Below are 24,988 nucleotides of genomic sequence, written 5' to 3'. Positions count from 1 at the left end.
TGCCACACTTGCCTGAGTTTCACAGTGTCGACTGGGGATTTCCCTGCCGGCTGCTGTGACTGGGGCAGGCTGGCCCGGGAGGACTTTGGTGACGGCCAGGCTCAGCCGGGCTTGTGCAGGGGTGCGGGGGCATCGGGACCCCGGTCCCCCTTGCAGAAGAGATGGCCTGGAGGCTCGGGCAGGGGGCTGGGGTGGATGGAGGCTCAGGGGTGCAATGCGTGGGGACTCCAGGCCCGGGCACCTCCGTGCTGAACCAGAGAGGAGGAAGGGAGGCCCTTGCAGACTTGGCCTTGGTGGCTGGGGGTGCAGGCCTCCCCAGAAGGTCGAGGACTGGTTTCTGAGCTGGCTGAGCTGCGGAAGGCCGTGAACTTCTGGGCGAGGGGTGAGCTGCACGGTGGTGGCGGGGAGGCCAGGTTGTACGGAGGTGTCTGCGCCAGTGGAGGCTGCAGGCCTGGCAGAAAGTGCAGGGGGTGGGGAGGGCCTGGGGCGGAGCCCTGAGACGCAGCGCGTGGAGGGGAGCCAGGGCCAGAGAGGAGGGGAGAGGCTCACCGTCAGGTGACAGCGTCTGCAATTTCAAGCTGCCCCCAGGCCCCACGGAACAGGGTGAGTCAACCGGAGGGCGCCGGACCAGAAAAGCCACCTCAGGGTTCTTATTTTGAGGGCAAAACTATCTTTAGTTGGAAAGTAGGGGTGGGCTTCCCTGGTGGCTCAGGTGGTAAAACATCTGCCTGCAATGCAGGAGACGCGGGTTTTCAATCCACGGAAGATCCCCTGGAGAGGGGAAGGGCTCCCCACTCCAGCATTCTTCCCTGGAGAATCCCATGGACAGAGGAGCCTGGCGGACTACAGTCCAGAGGTCACACAGTCAGACATAGCTGAGCGACTGACGCTTTCCCTTCACACAGTTTTTAGGTTTTTCTTTAACTGCTCTGGTCTGAATGAGGAGAATCCACAAAATCAAAGTGAAGCTTATGGAATAATTGTAGAGACCTGGCTCCCACTGCTGCTGGAGCCGGGTGAGCTCAGCAGACATTCACTTCTAGAGGCGCAGAGGGTTAATTCTGGCATTTTAATTATCAATTCACCAAAAAAAAAAGAAGAAATACAGGCAAGATTAATGCAATGTGAGCACAAAGGTTTTTGCACCACTGTGTAGACCATCTGAGCCGAGCACAGAAAGCGACAGACTTTCAACACTGCCTAAGTCAGGATTCAAACAACTTCTAGTATTAATCACCTCTCATGAATACCTAAATTGCTCAATTTAAACAGAGGTTAAGAGACAGGAAAACCATGTGATGTGTTTGCTCAGGTTCAAATATTAGCCCCAAGACCCCGTGTTTTAATCGAGAAACAGAAAAGGGCATTTGGCGCCATGCTTTTATTCAAATGAAAGGGGAAACCACACCGCACCACGAAGTGGCAGACAGGACAGTGTTACAGCACAGCATCGCAACCCTGTGAGCAACGTGCCAGAGCGGGCAGCCAGCACACAGACACGGCCCACCGCCCCAGCTCCACGGAGCCACAGTTAAAAGGCTGGGTTTGGCTTTAAAAACAGCCAACTGAACTGTAACAGTCATAACACAACTGAGCAGCTGAGGGGAATGAAAAGCTTTCCAACGCCTGTCACACGGCAGACTCTGACAGGCCGCACTGGTGACCACGACAAGGGTCTGGCAAACTTAACTGAGTAATTATCCAACAGCGTGACCTCCAATGATGAGAAGCACCAATGTGTTTCAATAAGTTGATGACTATCTCCAGACTTTATGAAATAGCATAATTCTCATTTGTATAATTTTAAAAACATAATTTAAAAAAATCCACAGACTTAAATATATCCATATTCTTTCTGCATGAATAAAGTAAAACATCATACTGAGAGCAAGGAACTTTTGTGGCAATATTCACATTCTACCTTTATAGACCTTACAGACATCACTGGACACACACAGATTTGAGAATAAAGGGTGGTCCTGTCTGGTCTTACACAGTTACTTCCTCCGTTGTCTTGCATCCAGTTTAAAAAAATTTAATGGCCAAGTAATATCACCAAGAAGATTGCTTTGATAAGGGAAATTCCATTGATTAAAAAGAACAAATTTAGTAATGTTGAAGGCTTGTTAACTCTCCTTTTGACTATTACCACATTTTTATCAGATTCACTTACGATTTTTTTCAACTAGTCAATCTATTTGACAATTATTTCCTTCTAATTGTGACCAAAATGGTTGTCTGAAAGGTAAAATGTGCAATCCCTCAGTTGTAATCTTCATATATTATATACACAATATGTATACACTTAAAATATAAGAGTTACATATATCCTGGTCTTTTACATGCAAACAGCAGATCACAAATAGTTCTGAGCTACACATATATCTTGCACAGGTATTGGAAAAAAATCTGTGAAATTTTCTTTTTTACAGTTTAAACAAATATACATAAATATAAGAACATAAATTACAGTAAAATATTGACAGCATTTGAGAAGATGTTGATAGCCCAGGCGCACTGGCGCCAAAGGCCTCATAGTAAGAGAGAGGCACAGTCCAGGGACACCTCACTCCTACTCTCTTTAAAAAAACAAGTGAATACATCATCATTTGAGATATTAGTCATTTCTCTGAACAACTCAATTAGAGAAATGCATATATTTTAGTCTCTACTTCCCATTAAAGAAAACAAACTATGCATCTCATATATGCTACAATACTGTCTTTTCCCTCTAAGTTTACACGTTGTCACAACACTGAAACATAACAGGGTCACAGAATCATTCAAGTCGTTTCCTGAGAATGAAGTTTTTCCCCAACTAACCCTCTGGTATGCACTGTTAAAGGAACAAAGATCACGTAGGGAAGAGTTCAAGTGTGTACTTAATCTAAGCTGTCCCACTTGAAAAGGATAAAAAATGAAGAAAAACTCAGTATCAGTGAAAGAATGTGAAGCTATTTTAAAATTAAAATGTAGCCCTTTGTACATGTTTAAAAACTCTAAATATAACTTTTTTATCAGTTATAAATACAACGGAAAGACCTCTTGAGAGCGTGTGGCAGGAAGTCTTCCATCTTCAGGTTCAGACTACTCTCAAAGTGTCGTTCATTTCTGCCAGCTTATAAAGTGACATGTTTCAAAAGAGACAGAAAGCCTTTTTGTTAAAAGAACAGTCTAAATTATTCTGAGTTGGCCAGAAGTGGTGTAAAAACAGCACTGATTTAATAGCAACTTCTTATAACATCTTCTTGGTTAAGCTTGTGTGGTTTTAAGTGAACTATAGCAGCTCTTTACAACAACTCCTCTTGTTTCATAGAAAAACGTTAATACTTGAGTGAGTAATAAATACAGAACTGTAAATACTTCGCAGGGTAATTCGGCAAATGCTCAGACACCACTAAAGCATGAGGGTTACTGGAAAACTAGCACTAGTGTTTCTCTCCGCGTCCTAAGAACAGCGCGAGGTATCTCTGCAGGCCTATTTCCTACTCCCGTGATCTCCACATGAAACCAAATACAAATATTATCCTGGACCAAACTCCCAGGGGAGAAAAATAGCAAAATAAACCATCTGAAGACACTCATATACATTAAAAAGTTGGAAAAAAAAAAAAGCAACAAACAAAACACACAACTGGTAATCCTAGCCATACGTCAACTAGCGTCCGTGAGAACTCAGTGCTTTGCTGTATCGAGAACCCAGCAGGCAGACCTCCACCTGAGAGCCAGACACCCGCCGTCCGCTGGCCTGTCACCTCGGTGCGTCTCCCGCACTCCAACACTGTGGTCTACATTCCAGTTGTCATGACAACAGGGCTGAACGTCCAGTTTCAATGAATAAAAGTCTGTTGGCAATTAGAAAGGGTTTCTATAGGCAGGAGGGATGAAGTGCAAACTTACCATGAATGTTCAGAAGCAGGTATCTCCCAGTTCCTATGCTTTAGTGGGTAACAGTTTTTTGGGCGTCACTGGCCTCTTGGCCTGCCACAAATGGCTGTGAATAGTAATTGCATCAACACTGGCAGATAAAGTTTTAGCAGGTATGTGGCTGAACTGTTTCCTGTCAGAATTGTATTTGTAAAGGCCCTCGATCATCTTCTTAGTGATAGACTTAGGGCCTATCCCAGTCAGCTTACTGATCTCTTCAGTCTCTGGGCAGTAAGTGTACAGAGACCGGAACTGGCAGCCGGAATCCCGGAATAAGATCAGGAAGTTGTTGGCATCTGACTTCTCCATTTCCTTCAGGATTAGAAACAAAAACAAAACAATAATAAAAGCCCTTAAACACTTTGCCAAACACAATTCATATAGCTGTGTTACATTTCTTAACACGTAATTTAAAACAGCTAACATGAGGCACAAGTAATACAAGCCCAGCACGCTGGGGCTGAATCGCATGCAGGCCGAGGACTGCTGGCTGTGCCAGGATTAAGATCCCAGGGGATCTTCAGGGTCTCCAGGGTCTGCTAAATCTCTACCACTGACAACCCCGCACTGGCCATCTCCTTTGCGACACAGCTCCATTTTAAAAAAGGCAAATCATGTAATCTACGCTTATGAAATGTGACCGAGTGACTCTGGGCAAGAAAATATTTTATAATTTTATATTTTCATCTTAAGTCTATGCCTAGTCTTGAATGAAATGTGCAGTCTTCCAGAATCCCATCTGAAAGTTAAGTCCGTCTAATAATGAAAACATAGTTTAAGACCCTTCATATGTGGCTGAAATTCTAGAAGTCCCTAAGGAGTGCTTTTACTTGAATTGAAAGAGAAGACTCCTACAATTTTAAGACGTTGCCCAACCTAACTTTATTTATTTTTTTTGCCCAACCTAACTTTCATGCAAACATGCTTACCTCCAGTATTTTTTTCTTCTGACCTTCATTTACTTTTCCAGCCAAACAGCAATGAGCTAAAGCATTTTGTATTATGTGCTTATTGGATTTTGCACTGGGTTCTTTGAAGAGCTTTGGTCCTATGATAAGAATTTAATAACAATAACAGTAAAAATAACATTCCTAAGTCAGAACTACTACTATGTTTAAATGACACAATTGTTCCTGCACTGATTAAACTCCTAACGTGAAGGCCCCTGACTGCCCTGCTCCGGTCAGGACACGGTTTTACCCGCGGGGCTACACCTCGCGGGTCTCCTCTGGCCTCCCGAGGTGGCCTGGAGGGCAGCACTTTCTACCACTGTCCTGGAACGTTTGCACCTGAGAAGGCCCCTCCTCGCTCATACTCACCTCCTCCAGGAGGCCTTCAGTACGTACGCAGAGAAACCAGCTCTTTGAAGAGAAAAAAGTTAGCCCTGATTTGTCATGTTTACCTCTATCTGGAGTAAATTACTCCCACCACGGCTGACTCAGAGCTACCCACGGCCCTGAGCCACGTACCTCCTGGAGGCCTCACCATGTATCTGACAGCCTCGCAGGCCCAGGCTCTCCGGGGCCTGCACTGACCTTACAGGCTGCTGGGCCGGCTGGAGCCGCAGGATAGGGAGGAAACAACTCTCGGGGAGTCAGCAAGCTCTGCTCCCCGGGGCCTTTGGGGACCACTCGGGGGTCACCCGGATGCCGGCCGGATGCGGGCGGTCCCCGTCACCTCTGCTCCTCCCACCTACCTCTCCACGGCCGCTCCCACGTCCTCTCCTGCTTCATTTCTTTAGTTCTCACCCACATGTTATTCTGCGTGCTTCTCCTTCAACGACGCCTCCCCCAACAGAGCGAGACCAGGTGCCCTCCTGGACCTAAGGCATTCCTTTATCTTTCAGAGCCTCTCAGCACTTGCTCCAGACACACAGTTCCAGACCCTGAAGGCCCAGCATGAGGGGAAGGACTTGAAGGAGCCGGGCTGTTCCCCGCGCTCATGACTGATGTGGGGCGGAGGGACCTCTGCAGACCAAACTGAGACAGCCTCAGACCCAGACTACAACACAGAGACGGACAGGGCTTTTAAGGGAAAAGTGGGGGGCTGAGGGCTATTGCTCTTTTTTTGAAGCTGAATTCATCTGGGACAAGTCGCCACCACTCTGAGTGCAACCGTATCATAGACACTGACTTGCCTGAAAGTGACTGCCTGCCTTAGCCACTGTTTCCCATTGGTCTTCCGTGTGTAGCGCACCCTGCATCGCCTCTCAGCCCCCGTCACCAACCGCTTCCCGAGGACGGGTGGGCACTCACCTGTGTACTCCGTCCCTGAGGCCACGGACGACGTGGTGGATGCGTTCTCCCAGTCCTTCTCACCGTTCCGGCTGCCACACCGGCTCGGAGACAAGAAGCCTTCTACAGACTCTGATCTGAATAATATAAGACATGCACTGTAATGTCTCATATAAAGAAAAATCATTTGGGGCTCAGGAGAATATAGGTGAGTGCCAACCAAACTCAACTCAGAGGCTTAAAAAGAAGATGATGGTGGTCACTCTGTCTCGTTCACAGCCACAGAGCCAAGACCTCAGTGGGCAACCCCCTGAGTACCTGTGGAGGACAGATGGACGTTCCCACAGGACAACTGACAGTGCCTGACGACCTTCACTAGGAACCGTCTTTTATATGGGTGCTACGTTATAACATGCTTCATAAGACCATGAAATACTGATTTTTAGCTTCTAATACATATACTGGGTTGGTCAGAAAGTTCATTCTGTTTTTTTTTCCATAAGGTGGTTTGAAACCTCAAACTAACTTTTTGGCCAACCCAACACATCCTTGAGAAAGAGTGAGCATACAAAGGAGCTTTCCTAAGTCACAAGACGGAGAAGCCTAGAGGCTGGTGCACTAAACATGAGCACTTTCCACTTCAAGCTCGACTGTATCACACTGGCTGACCAACAGTTACAGGTACTATCCTGCTGATGTCATTATCCTAAAATCCAAAAGATAAAAAACTGAAAGAGGAACAGACCTCTTCATATATATTTTTTTAAACAGACATTCGAACTGTCCTAGTCAGCAAAACTTATAACCATCTGTGACTATGGTGCATTTACTGAGGACGTTATGTTCTCAGGAAGACGTCTGTGCTGTGACTCACCTCGGAGTCCTCTTCCCTGAGTGCAAGCTCTCGTTATCGCCCATGCTCAGTGATGCCAGAGAAAGGCTCGAGACTGAAAAGACACGACAGATTTGTGATCCTGAATAAAAATTAGAAATTTAAAAGGAGCAACTAGAGAAGAGAGTTCCTTAGGTAATACCAGTGTATGAAAATTGAGCTTGTACAGTTTCTTTTCCTTTTTAGATACATAACGTGCTTGCATGCATATATGCATAATTTATTTAAAATGGGCAAGGAACCTACTTTTGAGAACTAATGAAATAAGTGAGGGAGATTGAGAGATACAAACCTCCAGTTATAAGAAATGAGTCAGGCAGCTGACATGTATGGTGTGGGGAGTGCAGTGAGTCACTACGTAAAGTCTTCGTGCAGTGACAGATGGTAACTGGATTAAGCCTGGTGATCATTTTGAATCACTCTGTTGTATAGCAGGAACTAACAGAGGGTTGTAGGTCAACTGTATTTCAAGAAACAAACAAACTCATAGAAAAAGAGATCAGATTTGTGGCTACCAGAGGCGAGGGGAGGGGCAATTGGATGAAGGTGGTCAAAAGGTGCAACTGCCAGTTACAGACGCACAGTCCTGGGGCCGCGACAGCAGGGTGCTCAGTCTATAACTTCCCCAATGCTGCTGTGTGACACGCCACACGAAAGCTGCCCAGACAGGGACCCTAGGAGTTCTCAGCACAAGGAGAAAATGCATCTTTCTTTTCCTGAAATGTTTTATCTATTCAAGATAATGGATGCTCAGTATATTTACAGTGGGCACCACTTCATGATGTATGTAGATGAAATCACTAGACTGAGCATTTTAAACTAACAAAGTGCTATATGCCAATTACATCTCAACAAAACTGAGAGAAAAAAAGATAAAATTAATTATTCTAAAACAAGGTGGTAATAAAAGAGTGCTTATAAGAAAAAAAGCTAAAAGAAAAAAAGAAAAAAGCTAACAAAAAGAAAAATTAACAAAGAAATTAACAAGAAGAATAAAACATATTTTAGGAATATCTAATTCCCATGTAACGTTGGACTGGATGAAGCACAAGCTGGAATCAAGATTGCCGGGAGAAATATCAATAACTTCAGATATGCAGATGACACCACCCCATGGCAGAAAGTGAAAAAGAACTAAAAAGCCTCTTGATGAAAATCAAAGAAGACAGTGAAAAAGTTGGCTTAAAACTCAACATTCAGAAAACTAAGATCATGGCATCTGGTCCCATCACTTCATGGCAAACAGATGGGGAAACAATGGAAACAGTGACAGACTTTATTTTGGGGGGCTCCAAAATCACTGCAGATGGTGACTGCAGCCATGAAATTAAAAGACGCTTGCTCCCTGAAAGAAAAGTTATGACCAACCTAGACAGCATATTAAAAAGCAGAGACATTACTTAGCTGACAAAGGTCCATCTAGTCAAAGCTATGGTTTTTCCACTAGTCATGTGTGGATGTGAGAGTTGGACTATAAAGCAAGCTGATACTTTTGAACTGTGGTATTGGAGAAGACTCTTGAGAGTCTCTTGGACATCAAGGAGATCCAACAAGTCCATCCTAAAGGAAATCAGTCCTGACTATTCACTGGAAGGACTGATACCAAAACTCCCAATACTTTGGCCACCTGATGCGAAGAACTGACTGACTGGAAAAGACCCTGATGCTGGGAAAGATTGAAGGTGGGAGAAGGGGATGACAGAGGATGAGATGGTTGGATGGCATCACGGACTCAATGGACATGAGTCTGGGTAAACTCCAGGAGTTGGTGAGGGACAGGGAAGCCTGGTGTGCTGCAGTCCATGGGGTTACAAAGAGTCGCACATGACTGACCAATTGAACTGAACTCCCAGGTAGCAAATCAATTTGTTAATTTCAGCCAATACTAGGTATCAAGAATTTTCACTGACTACAAAAGGTGGAGTTCTCTTTACTTTTTTAATTGAGGCATAGTTAATTTACAATGCTGTGTTAGCTTCTGGTATAAGCAAAGTGATTCGGTTATATTATATATACACACAGACACACTTCTTTTCCAGATTCTTTCTCATTATAGTTCCCTGTGCTGTACAGTAAGTTCTTGTTGTTTATCTAATTTATATACAGTAATGTGTATATTTTAACCCCAGCATCCTAACACTTAGCCCACCCCATTACCCTCTGGCAACTGTTTTCTATGTCTATTTAATTTTTTTTAACAGTTCTCTTTAAATAGTATTACATTATTTTCCCTAAGTTTCAAAATGACTAGTAATTCAGTATAGAATTCAGTATAGAATAACTATAGTGACAACCCAGGGAGACGGTATGTGGGGGCGAGCACCCACTGGGCTCGTGCTCAGGCTGGATGTGAGCACCCCAGTGTGCTGTTGGCCATACGCACGCGCGCATAACAGGCTCCACTCGCAGGAAGCTTTCCTACCCAGTTCAGCGCCCCACCTCACCACACGCCCGTTACCTGGGGGGCCTTTCACGGGCGTCTTGGGGGACTCGAGGTGGTCCCTGTGGATGGACTTGGGCCGCTGCTTCTTCTGCCGGGCCGCCTGAGGCCGGGGCTTGAGGACGGTGTCCATGTCCTCCATGAGCTTCAGCTGCTTGCGCCGCAGGTACTCCTGCCGGATGAACTCGCGGCGTGCCCGCTCGTCCTCCTTCTTCTGCCGCTCCTCCTCCGTCCTGCGCCTGGAAACCGAGCGGGCGCTGCTTACTGCGCACGGCACGGGGGCGGGGCCCGTGCGTGAGGGGGGGTGAGCGTGCGTGAGGGGGTGAGCGTGCGTGAGGGGGGAGGGGGTGAGCGTGCGTGAGGGGGGAGTAGGGGTGAGCGTGCATGAGGGGGTGAGCGTGCGTGAGGGGGTGTGGGGGTGAGCGTGCGTGAGGGGGGTGAGGGGGTGAGCGTGCGTGAGTGGGGAGGGGGTGAGCGTGCGTGAGGGGGTGAGGGGGTGAGCGTGTGTCAGGGGGGAGTAGGGGTGAGCGTGCGTGAGGGGGGTGAGCATGCGTACGGGGTGAGGGGCGGTGAGCGTACGTGAGGGGGTGAGCGTGCGTGAGGGGGGTGAGGGTGAGCGTGCGTGAGGGGGTGAGCGTGCGTGAGGGGGGTGAGGGTGAGCGTGCGTGAGGGGGGAGGGGGTGAGCATGCGTGAGGGGGTGAGCATGCGTGAGGGGGGTGAGGGGGGTGAGCGTGCGTGAGGGGTGAGGGGGTGAGCGTGCGTGAGGGGGGTGAGCATGCGTGAGGGGGGTGAGGGGGGTGAGCGTGCGTGAGGGGGGTGAGGGGGTGAGCGTGCGTGAGGGGGGTGAGGGGGTGAGCGTGCGTGAGGGGGGAGGGGGTGAGCGTGCGTGAGGGGTGAGGGGGTGAGCGTGCGTGAGGGGGGTGAGCATGCGTGAGGGGGGTGAGGGGGGTGAGCGTGCGTGAGGGGGGTGAGGGGGTGAGCGTGCGTGAGGGGGGTGAGGGGGTGAGCGTGCGTGAGGGGGGAGGGGGTGAGCGTGCGTGAGGGGTGAGGGGGTGAGCGTGCGTGAGGGGGTGAGCATGCGTGAGGGGGGTGAGGGGGGTGAGCGTGCGTGAGGGGGGTGAGGGGGTGAGCGTGCGTGAGGGGGGTGAGGGGGTGAGCGTGCGTGAGGGGGGAGGGGGTGAGCGTGCGTGAGGGGGGAGGGGGTGAGCGTGCGTGAGGGGGTGAGCATGCGTGAGGGGGGTGAGGGGGGTGAGCGTGCGTGAGGGGGGTGAGGGGGTGAGCGTGCGTGAGGGGGGTGAGGGGGTGAGCGTGCGTGAGGGGGGAGGGGGTGAGCGTGCGTGAGGGGGTGAGCGTGCGTGAGGGGGTGTGGGGGTGAGCGTGCGTGAGGGGGGTGAGCGCGCGAGGGGGGTGAGGGGTGAGTGTGCGTGCAGGGGGGTGAGCATGCGTACGGGGTGACGGGCGGTGAGCGTGCGGGGGGGGGGGTGAGTGTGCGTGAGGGGAGTGAGTGTGCGTGAAGGGGTAAGCTGTGTGAGGAGCGGTGAGCGTGCGTGAGGAGGGTGAGGGGATGAGCGTGCGTGAGGGGGGTGTGGGGCGGTGAGCGTGCGTAAGGGGGCGAGCGAGTCAGCACCTGGGACAATCGCGGTCATTAACTGTATCATTAATAACTACTTTAAAAAAGGTGTGTGTGTGTGTGAGAGAGAGAAAAACCCAGAGAAATGATTTTAAGAGTTTCAAGCCTGGGATAAAAACATGCAACCAATACTTAAATAAACTTCTAAGAAGCACCCCAAACCAGCACTGATTTAGCTGTGTCACATTCCGAAGGTTCCTCCAAACACCGGTTAACATAAGTCAGCAGGACGCCCCTCCCGCCCCGGCGGCCCCACCTGGTCTCCTCTTTCTTGTGCTCCATCTCCGCTTCCAGCTGCTGCTTCCGAAGTTGGGTCTCCTTCTCCCTTCTTAGTCGTTTCTCCAACAAAGCTGCCCGTTTCATGGCCATATCATTTTCTGCTTTTTGATCATCCTAGGGAATGAATTCCATTGAGGAGGAGCAAACATTTAAGGTACCAATATCCTCATTTTCAATGTCTGAGGCCGCATGCAGTGGTTACTCTTAGAACTGAGAATCCAAATTACCCACTGAAAAATCTTATTCCAACCCCACCACAGATGGACATGTTCCAAAATGATGAAGGAAGAAATGAATTAAAGAGGCAATACTTTCATCAAATAACAAAGCACACAAAGCTCTTTGATTACATGTTTTCAAAACTTAGGAAGTCAGCAAAGAACAACATAAAACTGAAGAAAAAAAAAGTTTTCTGGGCCCTGATAATTTATAGAGTGGAGAGTTTCCCCACACATTTTAGAATACATACTTAATGTAGAAAAGTCAAGAAAAAGCACCAAAAAAATAGCTACCCAACGTTGTATCACATAAATGAAATTCCTGCTGCACGATTTTTTTAGGTGGAGGTTCTGACAGTTGCTCACTGGGTTCTGCACTGCACTGCGGGCTCTCCCACGGAAGAGGAGACAGGTGTAATTACACTCCTGACCCCAGGGCTAGCTAGAAGGTGGACCCTGGGCCTCCTGAGCCTGCCTGGCTCCTAAGCAAACTCTCAGGGCCCGAGTTCCTAGAAGTCAGGAGTAACCAGCTGGAGAAGTGGTTCTGATACATTCCCAGCACGGTACTGGGCCCACAAGACACTAACTAAGATGTGAAAAAGACAGGGCTCCTTAGGTTAAAGGGCTTCTAGATCCCTACCAGCTGGGGGAGAGGGAGAGGCACAGAAACTCAGCAACAGATGCACTCAGGTGTAGAGAGTCAGAAGACAGCCTGTGAACAGCCAGGCGAAACACACACACGTCCACGTCCGACAAGCTGCACACGCTGCAGCCTGCCAGCCTTTCCTTCACTCTGCAGATGAGAAGACGCAGTGCCTGCAGGAGTTCATGGTCTAAGAGAAACCGTGACAGAAGCAAGTCACGAGGTGGTTGGAGAGCCGGGTCAGCAGCGTCACCATGAGAACACTGAAGGTACAAGAGACGCAAGGGGAAGATACTCCGTCTACCCCCAGAACCACGCAAGGCTGCAGCACACGGAGAAGACTGAAGCGAGCCTGACAGGACATCCTGACCAGAGTGACAGGGAGAGGGTGGCCCTGTGGATTAGTGGATTCGATGCGAAAGGCCCCTGTCACACGCTGAGGGGCTGCACTTTATCCAACAGGCATCTCTAAGAGACCCCGTGGACTTCCGCTCCCAAGAGGCAGTATGAAGGGACCAGGCAGATGTGGGGAGCCCGTGACAAGCTGCCACCACAGTCCTGAGGGCTGAGAACCGGGCGGTGAAGACAGAAGTGAGGAAAGGAGGGCATAGGGGGACACCCGAGGACCCCCTCTGCTCTCCTCTCTCTGCGGGAGCAGAGGTAGCAAGGTCTCTAAAATTAAACACATCAATTACTGCCTACAGCAGCAGTCCATTAAAAAACATTAACAGTAGTCTCACACAGTTAGGAAACAAAAAAGCACAACTCACATTTAAGTTTCTAAACATTAAAAAGGGCCGACAGGGCCATCTCTCTACGACCAACTTCAAAGTAAGTTACACATTCCCACTATTTAATGATTCAAAGTAAGTGATTGTAACCACTTCCGAATTCTTAGTTCTGACTCCAATAGGACTCCAGAAAATCTGCAAGTATGGATTGTTGCCACTGAAGGCTGTCTTTCTATCTATATTCTAAACTGCAGAGGATTAGAAAAGATATATCTTGGTCTCTTAACTTATTAAAAAAAGAAACGAGTAGCACACACATACATGTTTCTGATTATAAAAAACCACATTCTTCCCTATAAGAGTTTGGAAAACACAGAAAAATATAAAGATGAAAAAAAGGATGATGGGAGAAAAACTTTAATACTAGGCCTTCCTTGTTCTAGTACCTATGATAAGTGTCCAGATGTTACCATCACGAGCTGATACTGTGCAGGGCTTAGGTTAGCTGGCCGCAGTGTCCTATAAATGTAAGTTACATCAAACACCAAACTTGAGACTGGGGTCGTAAGCTACACTCTCATCAGTGCTTCCAGAGGCGGTATTACAATGACAACTGCTCAAACTATATTTTTAATGTTTCATCTTGCAAGATTCCATCTGGTCAGTTTTTAAAATATTAGAAAAAAGTGTATGGGAAGATAGTCAATACCAAGAAAAGAAACTAAAAGAGATTTGCATGCAATGCCAAGTTATAACCTTTTTTTAACCAACTGGCAAGACAGTATCTTTTGCAAGAGTGAATTACTTGGTTCTCAAAAGGCTTTGGTGAAAGTGAGAGAGAGAGAAGCAGGGGGCAAAAACAGCACGTCTCCCCATGTTCCACGAGGTGATGAAAGACTGCTCCAGAAACCAGAGTGCCTGCCCGGAACCGCAGTCCACAAGGGACAGACCAGAACATAACCCAGGATTGAGGGTAGACCCTAACAGAGGTCCTGCTGCTCAAGAAGCCTGTGTGCGCACCAGAAGCATGGAGAGAGGAGGCCTGTGGCCCTGCGGATAGTTTTACCTTAAAAAAGAATCCACAGCATACTTTCTGGTCCTCATCAACTTGTTCTTTATCACTTTCTCCATCATACTTTTCAACAGATACATCAGCCTTTTCAGGGGGTTTCAAATCTGAGAGGGAGACTTCAATCAGATTAACACTTTTAGGAGCAGCCGGCGGGACACTGGGTTTGGAAGGCAGCTCTGCGGGCTGACTCGGGGGGTCCTCGCTGGGTGCAGGGCGCGTGGCCTCTGAGGCCAAGGCAGCCGGGCCCTCGGGGACCGCAGAGGGCGGGGGCCGGGCCTCCCCGTGCTCCGGAGGCCCTGCCGACCCCTCCTCCTCCTCCTTTGCCCCGTCCTTGCGCCCAGACTCCTGGGCCCGAGGCTCTCCATCGTCGCCCAAACACACAAAGGACCGCGTCTGAATGGGGACCTGACTCGGGGAGAACCTCCGGAGCCGCGGGAGGCTGTCCACAGACCGCGGGGGCGTCAGCGTGCGGTGCAGGGGTGTGATCTTGAGCTCGCTGGGCCTGGGAGTCCTTTGATTTTTGACGGAGAAGGACGCACTCTTCCTGGGCACGGCCTGTGGGGACGGGTGGGCTGGGCGAGGTGCATCGCGCGCTGGCCGGTGCGGGGAGGGCGGTGGCGGGGAGATGACCCAGGCCTGCTGCTCGCGCATGTGCATCAGTGCCTCCTGCTGCAGCGCCAGGCGCCGCATCTCCCGCTGCAGCGCATGCAGGGATGCGTTGAGCCTCTCGATGGAGCGCGTGTGCTCCAGCAGCTCGCCGTCCTGCGGCGGCTCCTCTGCGGGCCCGGCCGGGCTCCACCGCCCCTCGGGGTCTCCGGGCGCGCTCTGGCCCGATGGCCACCTGCCCGCGGGGCTCTCCACACCCTCCTTGGGGTCCGCTGGGGACTTGCTCCTTGGCCCGTTCGCCTTCTGCGGCTCCTTCTCCCGCGGCCGCTCCGTGTACACCTTCTCGTCCTCCGCGCCCGCCGCCTCCTCCCGCAGCGGGGAGACCCCCTCGCCTTTCTTCTTCACCACGGTGAGGAAGGCCGTCCTCCCCATCTTCTGCCTCTGCTTGGTGAACGCGGCCTCCATCTTCTTCTTCTGGGCCTCGATGGCCCGCCGCTTCTCCTCCAGCTTCATCCTCAGGTGCACCACCTCGGAGGCCAGCAGCTGCGTGGTGTCCCGGCCGTGCGGGAGGCCCGCGTCCTCAGGGGCTGGGGTCCAGGCCACCACGTGGGGAATGTTGAGCTCGGAGCCCTCGGGCGTGGTCTTCTGAGAGCTGCTGCCGCTGCTCTTTCCATCCGTGTGGTTCAGCTTCCGGAACTTCTGCTCGGCAAAGCTGGTCATCTTCACCCCGGAGCTGGAGGAGGCGCTGCTCCCAGGCTGGGACTTGGTGCTGACTGTGCTGGGACAGGGGCTCAAGGCCTCTCTGGCGCTGCCGGCCCGCACATCGTAGTCCTGCAGGAATTTGGACGCATCATCCATGTCGGAGTCCAAGCTCACAGTGTAGTCTCTCAGGGACGAGTCCTCGTCCATGGTTTCTGGAATGTCTTCCGAGGGCACGTGAATACCTGTGTCCACCTCCGTGGTGTCTGTGACAGGACTCAAGGCCCCTCGCGTGTCCCCTACGTTCTCAGGACTGGACTGGCTGCGCGGGACGCCAGTGTTCAGGAAGCTCAGCTCCTGGCTATGGAGGAAGAAGCCGTTGGCAAGCTGGTCTGGCCTTGGGCTGTGGGCGGGCTTCTCGGTGTCGTGAATTATCTGCAAGGCTTCTTCGATGCTCGGGGTCCCCACCTGGTTGCCGAGCTCATCGAGAAGCACCCTGTTGTGCAGTGCTCCGTTGGGGAACCTGCAGTGCGGGTTCTCGTTGGAGTTCAGCTCGCCTGTGCTCCGGGGCACGTAGGTGGTCAGGTCACCGTGAGAGCCCCCCGTGAGCTCCTCTGCGATGCCCCCTGTGTCCTCCTCTCCATTCACCGGCTTGAAGGACAGATTCTTCCGGATGTTCTTGGCTACGCGGTTGTTGTTCAGGGTGAGTCCTTCATTACTAATGGAACGAGTGATTCCTCGGTTGGAGGTGGATCTCTGCACAGTGTTTTCTTTATCAAAAGAAATATCAAATGAAACTCCATGCACTGACGATCTAAAAAAAAAAAAAAGAGAGAGAAGACCCTTAAATAATCCCAGAAAAGACAGGATCTGGTATCACTGAGAAGTGTGACTTCCTCTCCCCTCATTTCTCACAATCATATCCTCCTGGGGGGGGGGGGGGTTGGCAGGGCAGGTAAGGCTGTCAGGACACCTATCACCTATGGTCACTCCATCATCTGGCTAGCAACAGGGGTGGTGGGGTGGGGAATGAGTGCTTCTCGCTAAGGTGAGGACACTGAGAGTAAGTCTCCAGTTTACCTTTTCTCCTTGGGCCATGTCCCTATGAAGCCGTCGACATAGGACATAGATGAAGACCTTCTTATTCCTCCTTCAAATGCATGAGAAGAAAAGTCACTGGCATTGTGTAAAACAATTTTAACTTACACCATTTTAACAGATTTCACAGAAGGTAAGGAGATACACATGGAGAAATGAAGGTCATCTTATTAAGAAAAGCAGGCACAGAGAAACAGAAAGAGTCTTCGGTGTGTATATGGAACACTTTTTATTTGCGCTTATGCTCAGTCACCTTCCTGTTAAGCACTCACACGGCACTCTCCTGGCTCTCTCAGACACGTTACCTGAGGCTGAAGGGTGAGGCTGGGGCTGTGAGTGCCTGGAAGGCAAATGCAGACGAGAATGTGTGAACACAGCTGCTTCCCCACTGCAACATAAAAGACACGCAAAAGGTCACGGTGTGTCTAGCTCTTTCACACAAATTAACATACAGCAGCTGAAGTCACAAACAACACTGCCACCTCTGATTCTCCACCCTAAGTGAAAAAAAAAATTAAGGAAACACACTGTTGAAACCAAAGAATCGCTATTATTATATGAACCTTTATGTATTTTATGTTTTTTAAAAGCCCAGGAACTTGAAATACTACTTTCAAGTACAACTCAATGTCCTTGTGAGATCAGATATACCACATTATTTTCACTTTACAAGTAGAAAAACTGAGAAGCTAAAATAATCATCATCAGCTTGAAGTACTTTGGTCAAATCTAAATTTCTAAAAGTACAACAAGTATGATCACTTCTTGTAAAAGAGTCTGACACACCTGCTTGTTCGCGGCCCTGTGTGTATATCTCTAACACGTTTACATTTCTCCTTACTTCAGTCAGTTCAGTTCAGTCATTCAGTCATGTCCGACTCTTTGCAACCCCATGAACCGTAGCACACTAGGCCTCCCTGTCCATCACCAACTCCCAGAGTCCACCCAAACCCATGTCCGTTGAGTCGGTGATGCCATCCGACCATCTCATCCTCTGTCGTCCCCTTCTCCTCCTGCCCTCAATCTTTCCCAGCATCAGGGTCTTTTCAAATGAGTAAGGTCTTCGCATCAGGTGGCCAAAATATTGGAGTTTCAGCTTCAGCATCAGTCCTTCCAATGAACACCCAGGACTGATCTCCTTTAGGATGGACTGGTTGGATCTCCTTGCAGTCCAGGGGACTCTCAAGAGTCTTCTCCAACGCCACATTCCACCCTATTCCAGTCAATGCAGGGGATTAGACAGTCTATTTCTCAGTTTATGATGACATTTGGCCAAAATTTAATCTTTTTCTCCCTACGTTTTCAGTCTGCCACAGCTTACCTTCATAGGTGAAACTCAGCATGCCCCCAAGATGGGCTGCGAACAAGCCGGGGGCAGGGCGCAGTGACCTGGCTCTCTGTGACCACAGTGCCTTTCAGCTAATGCGAACCGAGAAGACGAACAAGCACCAGAGGATTCAGAGGCGAACCTCAGCGTGCACCCTGCTGCTCAGTAAGCGCCTACTGCAGAGCTTTCCAGAAGCAACACCTGCAGCAGGCGCATGCCTCCGCTGTCTCGTCTGCTCCCTTGCACTCCCCCCACCCCCCCGCACATCGCGTGTCCCCTCACCCGTGTCCTCGGTCGCGGGGAACCCGAGGGACACGACCACGCTGCTCCCCATCACAGGTGTCTCTCGTCCCCTCCGGTGGCCTTCCCAAGCCTCTGCTCTTCTTACACCGACTACCGAGCGTGTCCTCAACAGAGGCATGTTCAGTTTTTAAATATGTTGGCTCTTTTCTTCTTCCCCAAGTGTTGGCTAAACTGTTGTACGTTCCTGTAACTGCCTCACTTCACGTCTGCATGGAGGGTTTTGATGTGGGGCAACTCCTGGACAGGCCAGTGGCCATGTGTGTGCAGCAGCTGCTACAAAGGTCTTGCTCTGCCATCTTCTCTGACTTTTTCCCTTGTGAGATCACTCTTCAGGCACAATAACACTTGTACATGTGGCTGCATCATTCTCAAGAAGAATAGCATTCCTTGAACCCCTCCTCAAAAGTTCTACAGTGGGACAACTCACATGGGCCACACGGAGACTCACAGACATGAGAGGACTACACAGTGCCCACTGAGGAAGAGAAGTCAGAGCCGTCTGGCTACAGGAAGTTCTGCTGGAAAAAGGAGAGGTGGCTACTCAGACACCCGAGGGACAGAGAGGTGAGTCCTCCCGAGCGTAAGACAGTGTCGGAAATGTGGAGGACTGTGTGTCAAGTTTCTAGAAATAGTAACTGTGGAATAACCTAGTCTTTAAGTGGAAAGTTCAGGAGGTTTTAAAGATTTAACAGGACAAGAGATATGACCTAGAATATTGAGTGTTTTCTAAATTTCAAGGCAGGGAATGTCACTACATAACCAACCCACGAAAGCACTGAGGAAGTACCGTGAAGAAAGAAGTATCCCATGGGACGCAACAGAGAAGCTCCTGGACCAGTCGCAGTCTAGCTTCACCTTTTCGTGGTAAACCTCAGTGATGGGTACGAAACAGGGAATTTAAGGGAAGTAACAAAATCCATGGGAGTAAATACGAGGGCAAGGGGAAGAAAGAGCTTTCCTGATTCACAGGAAATATCTACAGGGCTCAGAAGTTCATGGCAATGAGAAGCCCTATGAGGGCAGTAAGAGGGTCGTGAGGGTTCTGTCCACACTGGTCAGGACACAATACAGAGAAACTTCTCAGATGTGAGGAGGGGTGACAGCTTTGGTACATGTTCATAATTTCAGGTTAAACCAAGAATTCAGGCAGAAACTATTTTCAATTCATTACTTATAATTTTAAAAATGTATTTGAAATAGATCAGCTTGAATTTCTTAAAAAAAATCACAAAGTGCTTCAGTTTTAAATTAAAAAAAAATCATATATTAATAAATTAGGGAGTCCAAAGTCAATACACATTTTAGGTTCTAAAAAAATACGCATCAAAGGTGCTTACAGGATCTGCTAAAAAACATTTTGAAACAAATTAATGTCTGTATCACATACTTGGGTCAGAAGTCAGGACTGTCCTGATATTAAATGTTTACCTGGCTTTGAATTCAATTCCTGATATTAAGAACTAAAGCATTTAACATTCAATGGTACGATAAATATTCCATTGTGACCTCTCAACAGCTGCAGTAACTAGCAAACCAAACAGGGAAAACTGTCTCAAAGATTTAAAAATCTTCCCCTGAAGCCTAAGAGTGACCCATCATTTGAGCCTCATATGATCTCAATTATAAACAAGGTGTGCAGCAAGAGTTTAGTTTTAGGCTGATTATCTTAGGATAATATTCTCCCACTTTTCAGTGTGACTCATAAACGCCTATTTATGAAACATTCAGTTCATGTAAATCTCAGTGACAGTGACATAAAAACAGGCTTTAACAGGGTAAGTTAATTGTAACTTATTCAGCTCAAAGTTCCAACTGAAACTGTAAAAACGCTCATGTAATGTAGTAATAATCTTGATCTCCTAAGTGACTGGGATGGCCGTCCGGACTCACCCTGGCGTGAGGTCAGAGCTTTCCAGGGCATCTCGCTGGGCAGCATTCAAGACAGGAACTGACGGCAGATCCTCCACAGGCTCAGCTACAGGAAAGACGAAAACCTCAGAATTAATGTTAGCACATTTCCAACACTGCTTCAAGGAGTCCGAACTGCAAGTAAATGTTTACTCTCAGTTTTCCTTATTACTTATAGAGAATCATAGTATATTTAGTTTTTTCCATAAATAATTTTTCAAAAGGACAAATCTTCTTTAAACATTTCTTGGAAGTGTTCTGGCCTATAAAATTCACTTGATTAAGGCTAAATAGGAGGAAAAAAGGCTTAACATAAATACAGGAAACTAAAAATAAACACGTATTCAATTTTGCAAAAGCTTCCACAGAACTTGTTACACATGGTCACTTTTTCATCCATGAAATAGTTGGTGTTTTGGTAATCAGTTAAAGAGACAGAATCTTGTTGGTTAATAACTAAAACACAACTATAGTTTACGTTTTTGCAAATAACTCTCATTTAGCTTTTTGCTTTTGAGACCTAATATAACAACTGTTGAATATTTTGAATAGTGGGCTTCACAGATGAGATCACATGAAGCAATGTACGTGAAAACTGTGCCAACAGTAGAAGTGGTGGGAACACTGGTTTTGATCACCACTGAAGACCCTGGCTTTCCCCAGTGGCCTTCGCGAGGGGCTGGGCGTGCGCACAGGCCTGCTGGTCACGTGAGGCCGGTGCCCTGGGCAGGTTCACAGCCATCACTGCGTGTCCCCCAGAACGCAGCCCGGGCACAGAGGGCGCTGAAGGACGCCGCTCCTACTCACTGAAATGGCAGGGGGCACGCCCCCAACCCCGCCCCAGGACAGACTTCTTCCTTCTCTTTCCCCTTTTTTTCTTTGATTCTTTTTGGGGGGGAGCGGGTGGGGATGGGGAGAAATAGGGGAAAATACAAAACTGTGGCGGCAAGGAAAGCAGGCAGGCAGCGGGGAGGCAGAGCAGTCACGCTGTGCGTGGGGCGGAGCGCTGGCAGCAGACGGAGCCCCGCCACGCTGAGGAAGTCCTCCTGGGGGTCAGGCCTAAAGGTGGACTTGTTCTTCCCCACAGAAAGAAACCTCTGGTTTCATCATGGAAGCCAGTGGAAAATTTGGTTTGCTTTACAGGAAGTGTAAGAGGTTATTTTTTTTCCTGTTATTTCCAGAGATCTTTATGGTAACTTACCCCTTTATTTCTTGAGCAATCAATAGACTGTGATGCTGTAACAATCACAGAACTTACTAGGTTTGAAAATAGATATATATACACCCAAGTCTTTCATGGCTTAATGGCAAATTCAGATTACAGATGAGAACCAAGCCAACCAATTTGAATAGCTCTGGCCAACAACGTTAAAAACTCAGACTCTAACAGGGAACAAAAGCGAAGGATGGGAGTAAAAGGATGGGAGCAAAGGGAAGAAAGAGGGAAAACAGTTAAAGCGAAAAGTTCCACAACATAAGCCTTGGAATTCAGGGCTATTCTCGCCATCCTTTTCCTCCCCTAAGGCGTGTCTCACTCACAGAGAATTTAATGGCTTTAAATATTAAAATATTCAGAATTTATCCAGGCGAACAGCTAGAACATGAAACAGTCACAGGCCGTCCTATAAAGAACATCAGGCAAGGTTATTTTAACTCTCCACTCTGTCTGCTCACGGAACACTGATCACCTCCATGTGGACAAGCGACGCGGGGCTGGACAAAGGAGGGCTTCACGACCTCGAACCACCAGAAGAGCTCGGCCATGAACACCAGGTAGTTGCTCTGAAAAGAGGCAAAAGAGTCAGGAGAAAAGTCAGGTAAAGCTTGACCACCAAGCGATGATAAGGAGAATTTTATTCTGTGTTACCTATTGAAATACAGCTTTAATTATCAGTCACTCATCGAAATTTGTCATTAAAAAAAAAAAGAAAAAGAAAGCAGTGAGAACGCTTATAATCCCTATGGGCTGTGCTGTGCATTACCTCCTCAGCAGCTTTGATTCCCAACTATACTTCTGTCTCCGATACATTCATTCTCCCCCTAGGCTGAACCTGTCCTACTTGGCTTTTAAACATGCTCAGGGACTCCCCTGGTGGTCCAGGGATATGACTCTGCGCTTCCAATGCAGGGGACCTGGCTTTGATCCCTGGTTGGGGAACTAAAATCCCGCATGCCATGCAGTATGGTCAGAAAACTAAAAAAATTCCACTCCCACACAGCACGAAGGCACAAAACCTCATCTGCTCAGGCCGCCAATGACGATGCACTGAATCAAGCAGGTTCTGTAGTGTCCCTTGTGCCTGACCCCTCAGTGGCACCCACATTCTTGACCTGTCTCCTCTGTGAAGACTGCCACGCCCCTATCAGGCGACTCCGGGACGCGTGAACTGTTCTGAGACATGCAGGGGCCTTCAAGCATCTCCTCCTGTGTTTCTCTGCCTGCGCCAGTCATCCTCCCCACAAACTTGATCCAGTTCCAGCCTTATCTCCCTGAACGACAACCGCCATCACCGGGCACAAACCAGAAACTTGGGATTTGCCCCATGCCCCCTTCTTTCTCCCTTCCCACACCAAGTCATCCTCAGGGCTGCAGAGTCTGCACCCTGAACAGTGGGTCCACCCACTTCTCTCCATCTTCATCATAATTACTTTGATTCAAATGTTTTCACCGCTTGGTTGCAATACAATCCCCTTTTCTTTGACTTATTAAGTCAAACTTCTCAAAATATAGCACCGTTTCCCCCACTTTCCCCACCCTTGGGGAAAGACTGACTACAGGTTACAAGTAGGTACTTGATCAGGGCCCTCTTCAATTTCCCCAGCTTCATCTACTACCATATTCTCCAGGCTTCCTCATCTTACCCGGCCAGCTCTATCGTAAAAGGACAACGCCATGCTCAGTACTCTGTCTTCAGTGTTCAAGGCAGTGCCTGGTACATAACAAATGCCCAATAAATGTTTACTGAATGAACATATAAATGAATAAGTAAACATATAATAAAAAAGGCCAGTCACAGGCAAACACTAATAGGGATTATCTCTGGGCAGTAACATGGCTGTGATTTACATTTATTCTTTATGCTTAACTCACAGTACACCTTCTAAAGCCAAAGTATAAAATTATATTTTAAGTACTAGTACTAGATTCTACTCTGCTAGTACAATTAACTGAACGCTGTGTATATGTTTTGAAAAAACACTTGTTAAGTGCTCCATAACTGTTATAGGAAATTAATCAATATTTAAGGACCTTGGTGCTCAACAAAACTACTCATCATCAGGAAAATGCAAATCAAAACCACCATGAGACAGCGCCTCACACCTGTCAGAATTGCCATCCTCAAAAAAATAAGTGATACCAAGTGCTGATGAGGGTGTGGAGAAAAGGGAAGCCTTGAGCATTACCAGTGGGGATGTCAAATGGTGCAAGCACTATGGAAAATAGCATGGAGCAGTACGGAGGTTCCTGAAAAATTAAAAACAGAGCTACCACAGAATCCAGCAGGCCTATCTGGGTGCAAACCCAAAGGAAATGAAAACAGGACCCTGAATAGAGATCTGTACGTTCATGCTCACTGCAGCTAAGACATGGAAGCAAGCCAAGTGTCCACAGCGGGTGGGTGGATAAAGATGTGGTAAATATATACAATGGAATACTACTTAGCCATGAGGAAAGAAGGGAATCCTGCCATTTGCAAAAACACAGATGGATCCTGAGGGCACTGTAGTGAGTGAAATAAGAAAATGAATAGGTCCTGGGGGTCTAATGACTATGGTTAATGACACTGTATTACAGATTTGAAAGTTGCTGAAAGTAGACCTTAAATGCTCACAACAGAGAAGTGATAATTATGCGACGTGATGAGGGAGTCAGCTGCCTACGGCAGCAATCACTGTAGTGTGTGTGCATCAAATCAACACACTGAACACCTCAGACTTCTACACTCATGCCTTCCCTGGGGGCTCAGTGGTGATGAATCCGCCTGCCAATGCAGGGGACACGGATTTGATCCCTGGGTTGGAAAGATTCCCTGGAGAAGGAAATGGCAACCCACTCCAGTATTTTTGCCAAGGAAAGCCCACAGATGGGGGGCCTGGTGGGCTACTGTCCATGAGGTCGCAAGAGTCGGACATGACTGAGCTACTAAACAACAACGTGTCAATTATACCTCAATAAAGCTGGAAAAATTTTATTTTAGGCACCCAGGTCAGATAACTGTCCTAATAACATCACTGTACTGGGTTTGGCCACAAGGTGTCAGCACAGTAAGAAATTATTTCCCCAGTAACTGAAGTTTATGAAGAGAACTCCTTTCTGAATCTGCGAAGATTAAACAGCAACAAATCTGTCACCATATTCTAGGAATGAAACCAAATTAATTTCATTTAAAAGCTCTTCTTTTAGTTAAGAAAGTCATGCGGCTCTACATTAACAATCTTGAACAATATAAACAATATCAAAGAATACAAATACACAGAATAAAAAGTAAAAGTCCACAAATTCCTCTTGTCCACATCAGTCAAGAAGAAACCACCTAACACCACAGTCAGAAGAAACCACCACTAACAGTTTTGTGTTTCTCTCTCTACAGACCTTTTCCTGTGCATCTATATATATGTGCAGATGTATATACAGATAGAAAAAGCATTTTAAAAATAGATATAAATTACATCATGTTAAATATAATGTGTGCTACCCAGTGCTTCTCTTCATAACTCTTGAGAGCTCTCTGCCTCCTTCCCTTAAACAGCTCAACTATATGACAGGACACTTCCATCACGTCCCTTCTAAGATGAAGTGTTCCCCACTGTGACCCACCAGGAACAACACCAACGCAGCCGTCTGTGCACTTTTGGTCTGGTTAGATGCCACCAAAGTGCCCTCTAAAAGGGCACACCAGTGTATGCATCCAGCGTGGGGGGAAAAGAGGGCTCATTCCCCATGTCCCCACAAATACTTGTTGCTCAAGTCAACACATG

General features: G+C 48.1%; 1 protein-coding gene across 2 annotated transcripts in view; it reads right to left on the bottom strand.

The window, feature by feature from the left end:
- Positions 1–1,055: 1,055 nt before the first annotated feature.
- The window catches only part of CAMSAP2 (calmodulin regulated spectrin associated protein family member 2), a 91,943-nt gene continuing 68,010 nt past the window's right edge, over positions 1,056–24,988 (bottom strand). For both annotated transcript variants that reach the window (XM_061161109.1, XM_061161108.1), the window contains 11 exons: positions 21,697–21,790; positions 19,991–20,075; positions 16,776–16,858; positions 16,453–16,522; positions 14,062–16,186; positions 11,381–11,517; positions 9,512–9,732; positions 7,036–7,108; positions 6,183–6,298; positions 4,857–4,975; positions 1,056–4,239 (listed from right to left, as the gene is read on the bottom strand). In XM_061161109.1, the coding sequence (XP_061017092.1) occupies positions 3,934–4,239; positions 4,857–4,975; positions 6,183–6,298; positions 7,036–7,108; positions 9,512–9,732; positions 11,381–11,517; positions 14,062–16,186; positions 16,453–16,522; positions 16,776–16,858; positions 19,991–20,075; positions 21,697–21,790 (3,429 nt within the window). In that variant the 3' untranslated portion in view covers positions 1,056–3,933. The remainder of the gene's footprint in view (positions 4,240–4,856; positions 4,976–6,182; positions 6,299–7,035; positions 7,109–9,511; positions 9,733–11,380; positions 11,518–14,061; positions 16,187–16,452; positions 16,523–16,775; positions 16,859–19,990; positions 20,076–21,696; positions 21,791–24,988) is intronic.

Source organism: Dama dama, chromosome 14, assembly GCF_033118175.1.
Source record: "Dama dama isolate Ldn47 chromosome 14, ASM3311817v1, whole genome shotgun sequence".
Classification (NCBI taxonomy): domain Eukaryota; kingdom Metazoa; phylum Chordata; class Mammalia; order Artiodactyla; family Cervidae; genus Dama; species Dama dama.
Note: the sequence above shows the minus strand (reverse complement) of the source record. Positions and strands in the feature narration are given on the sequence as shown.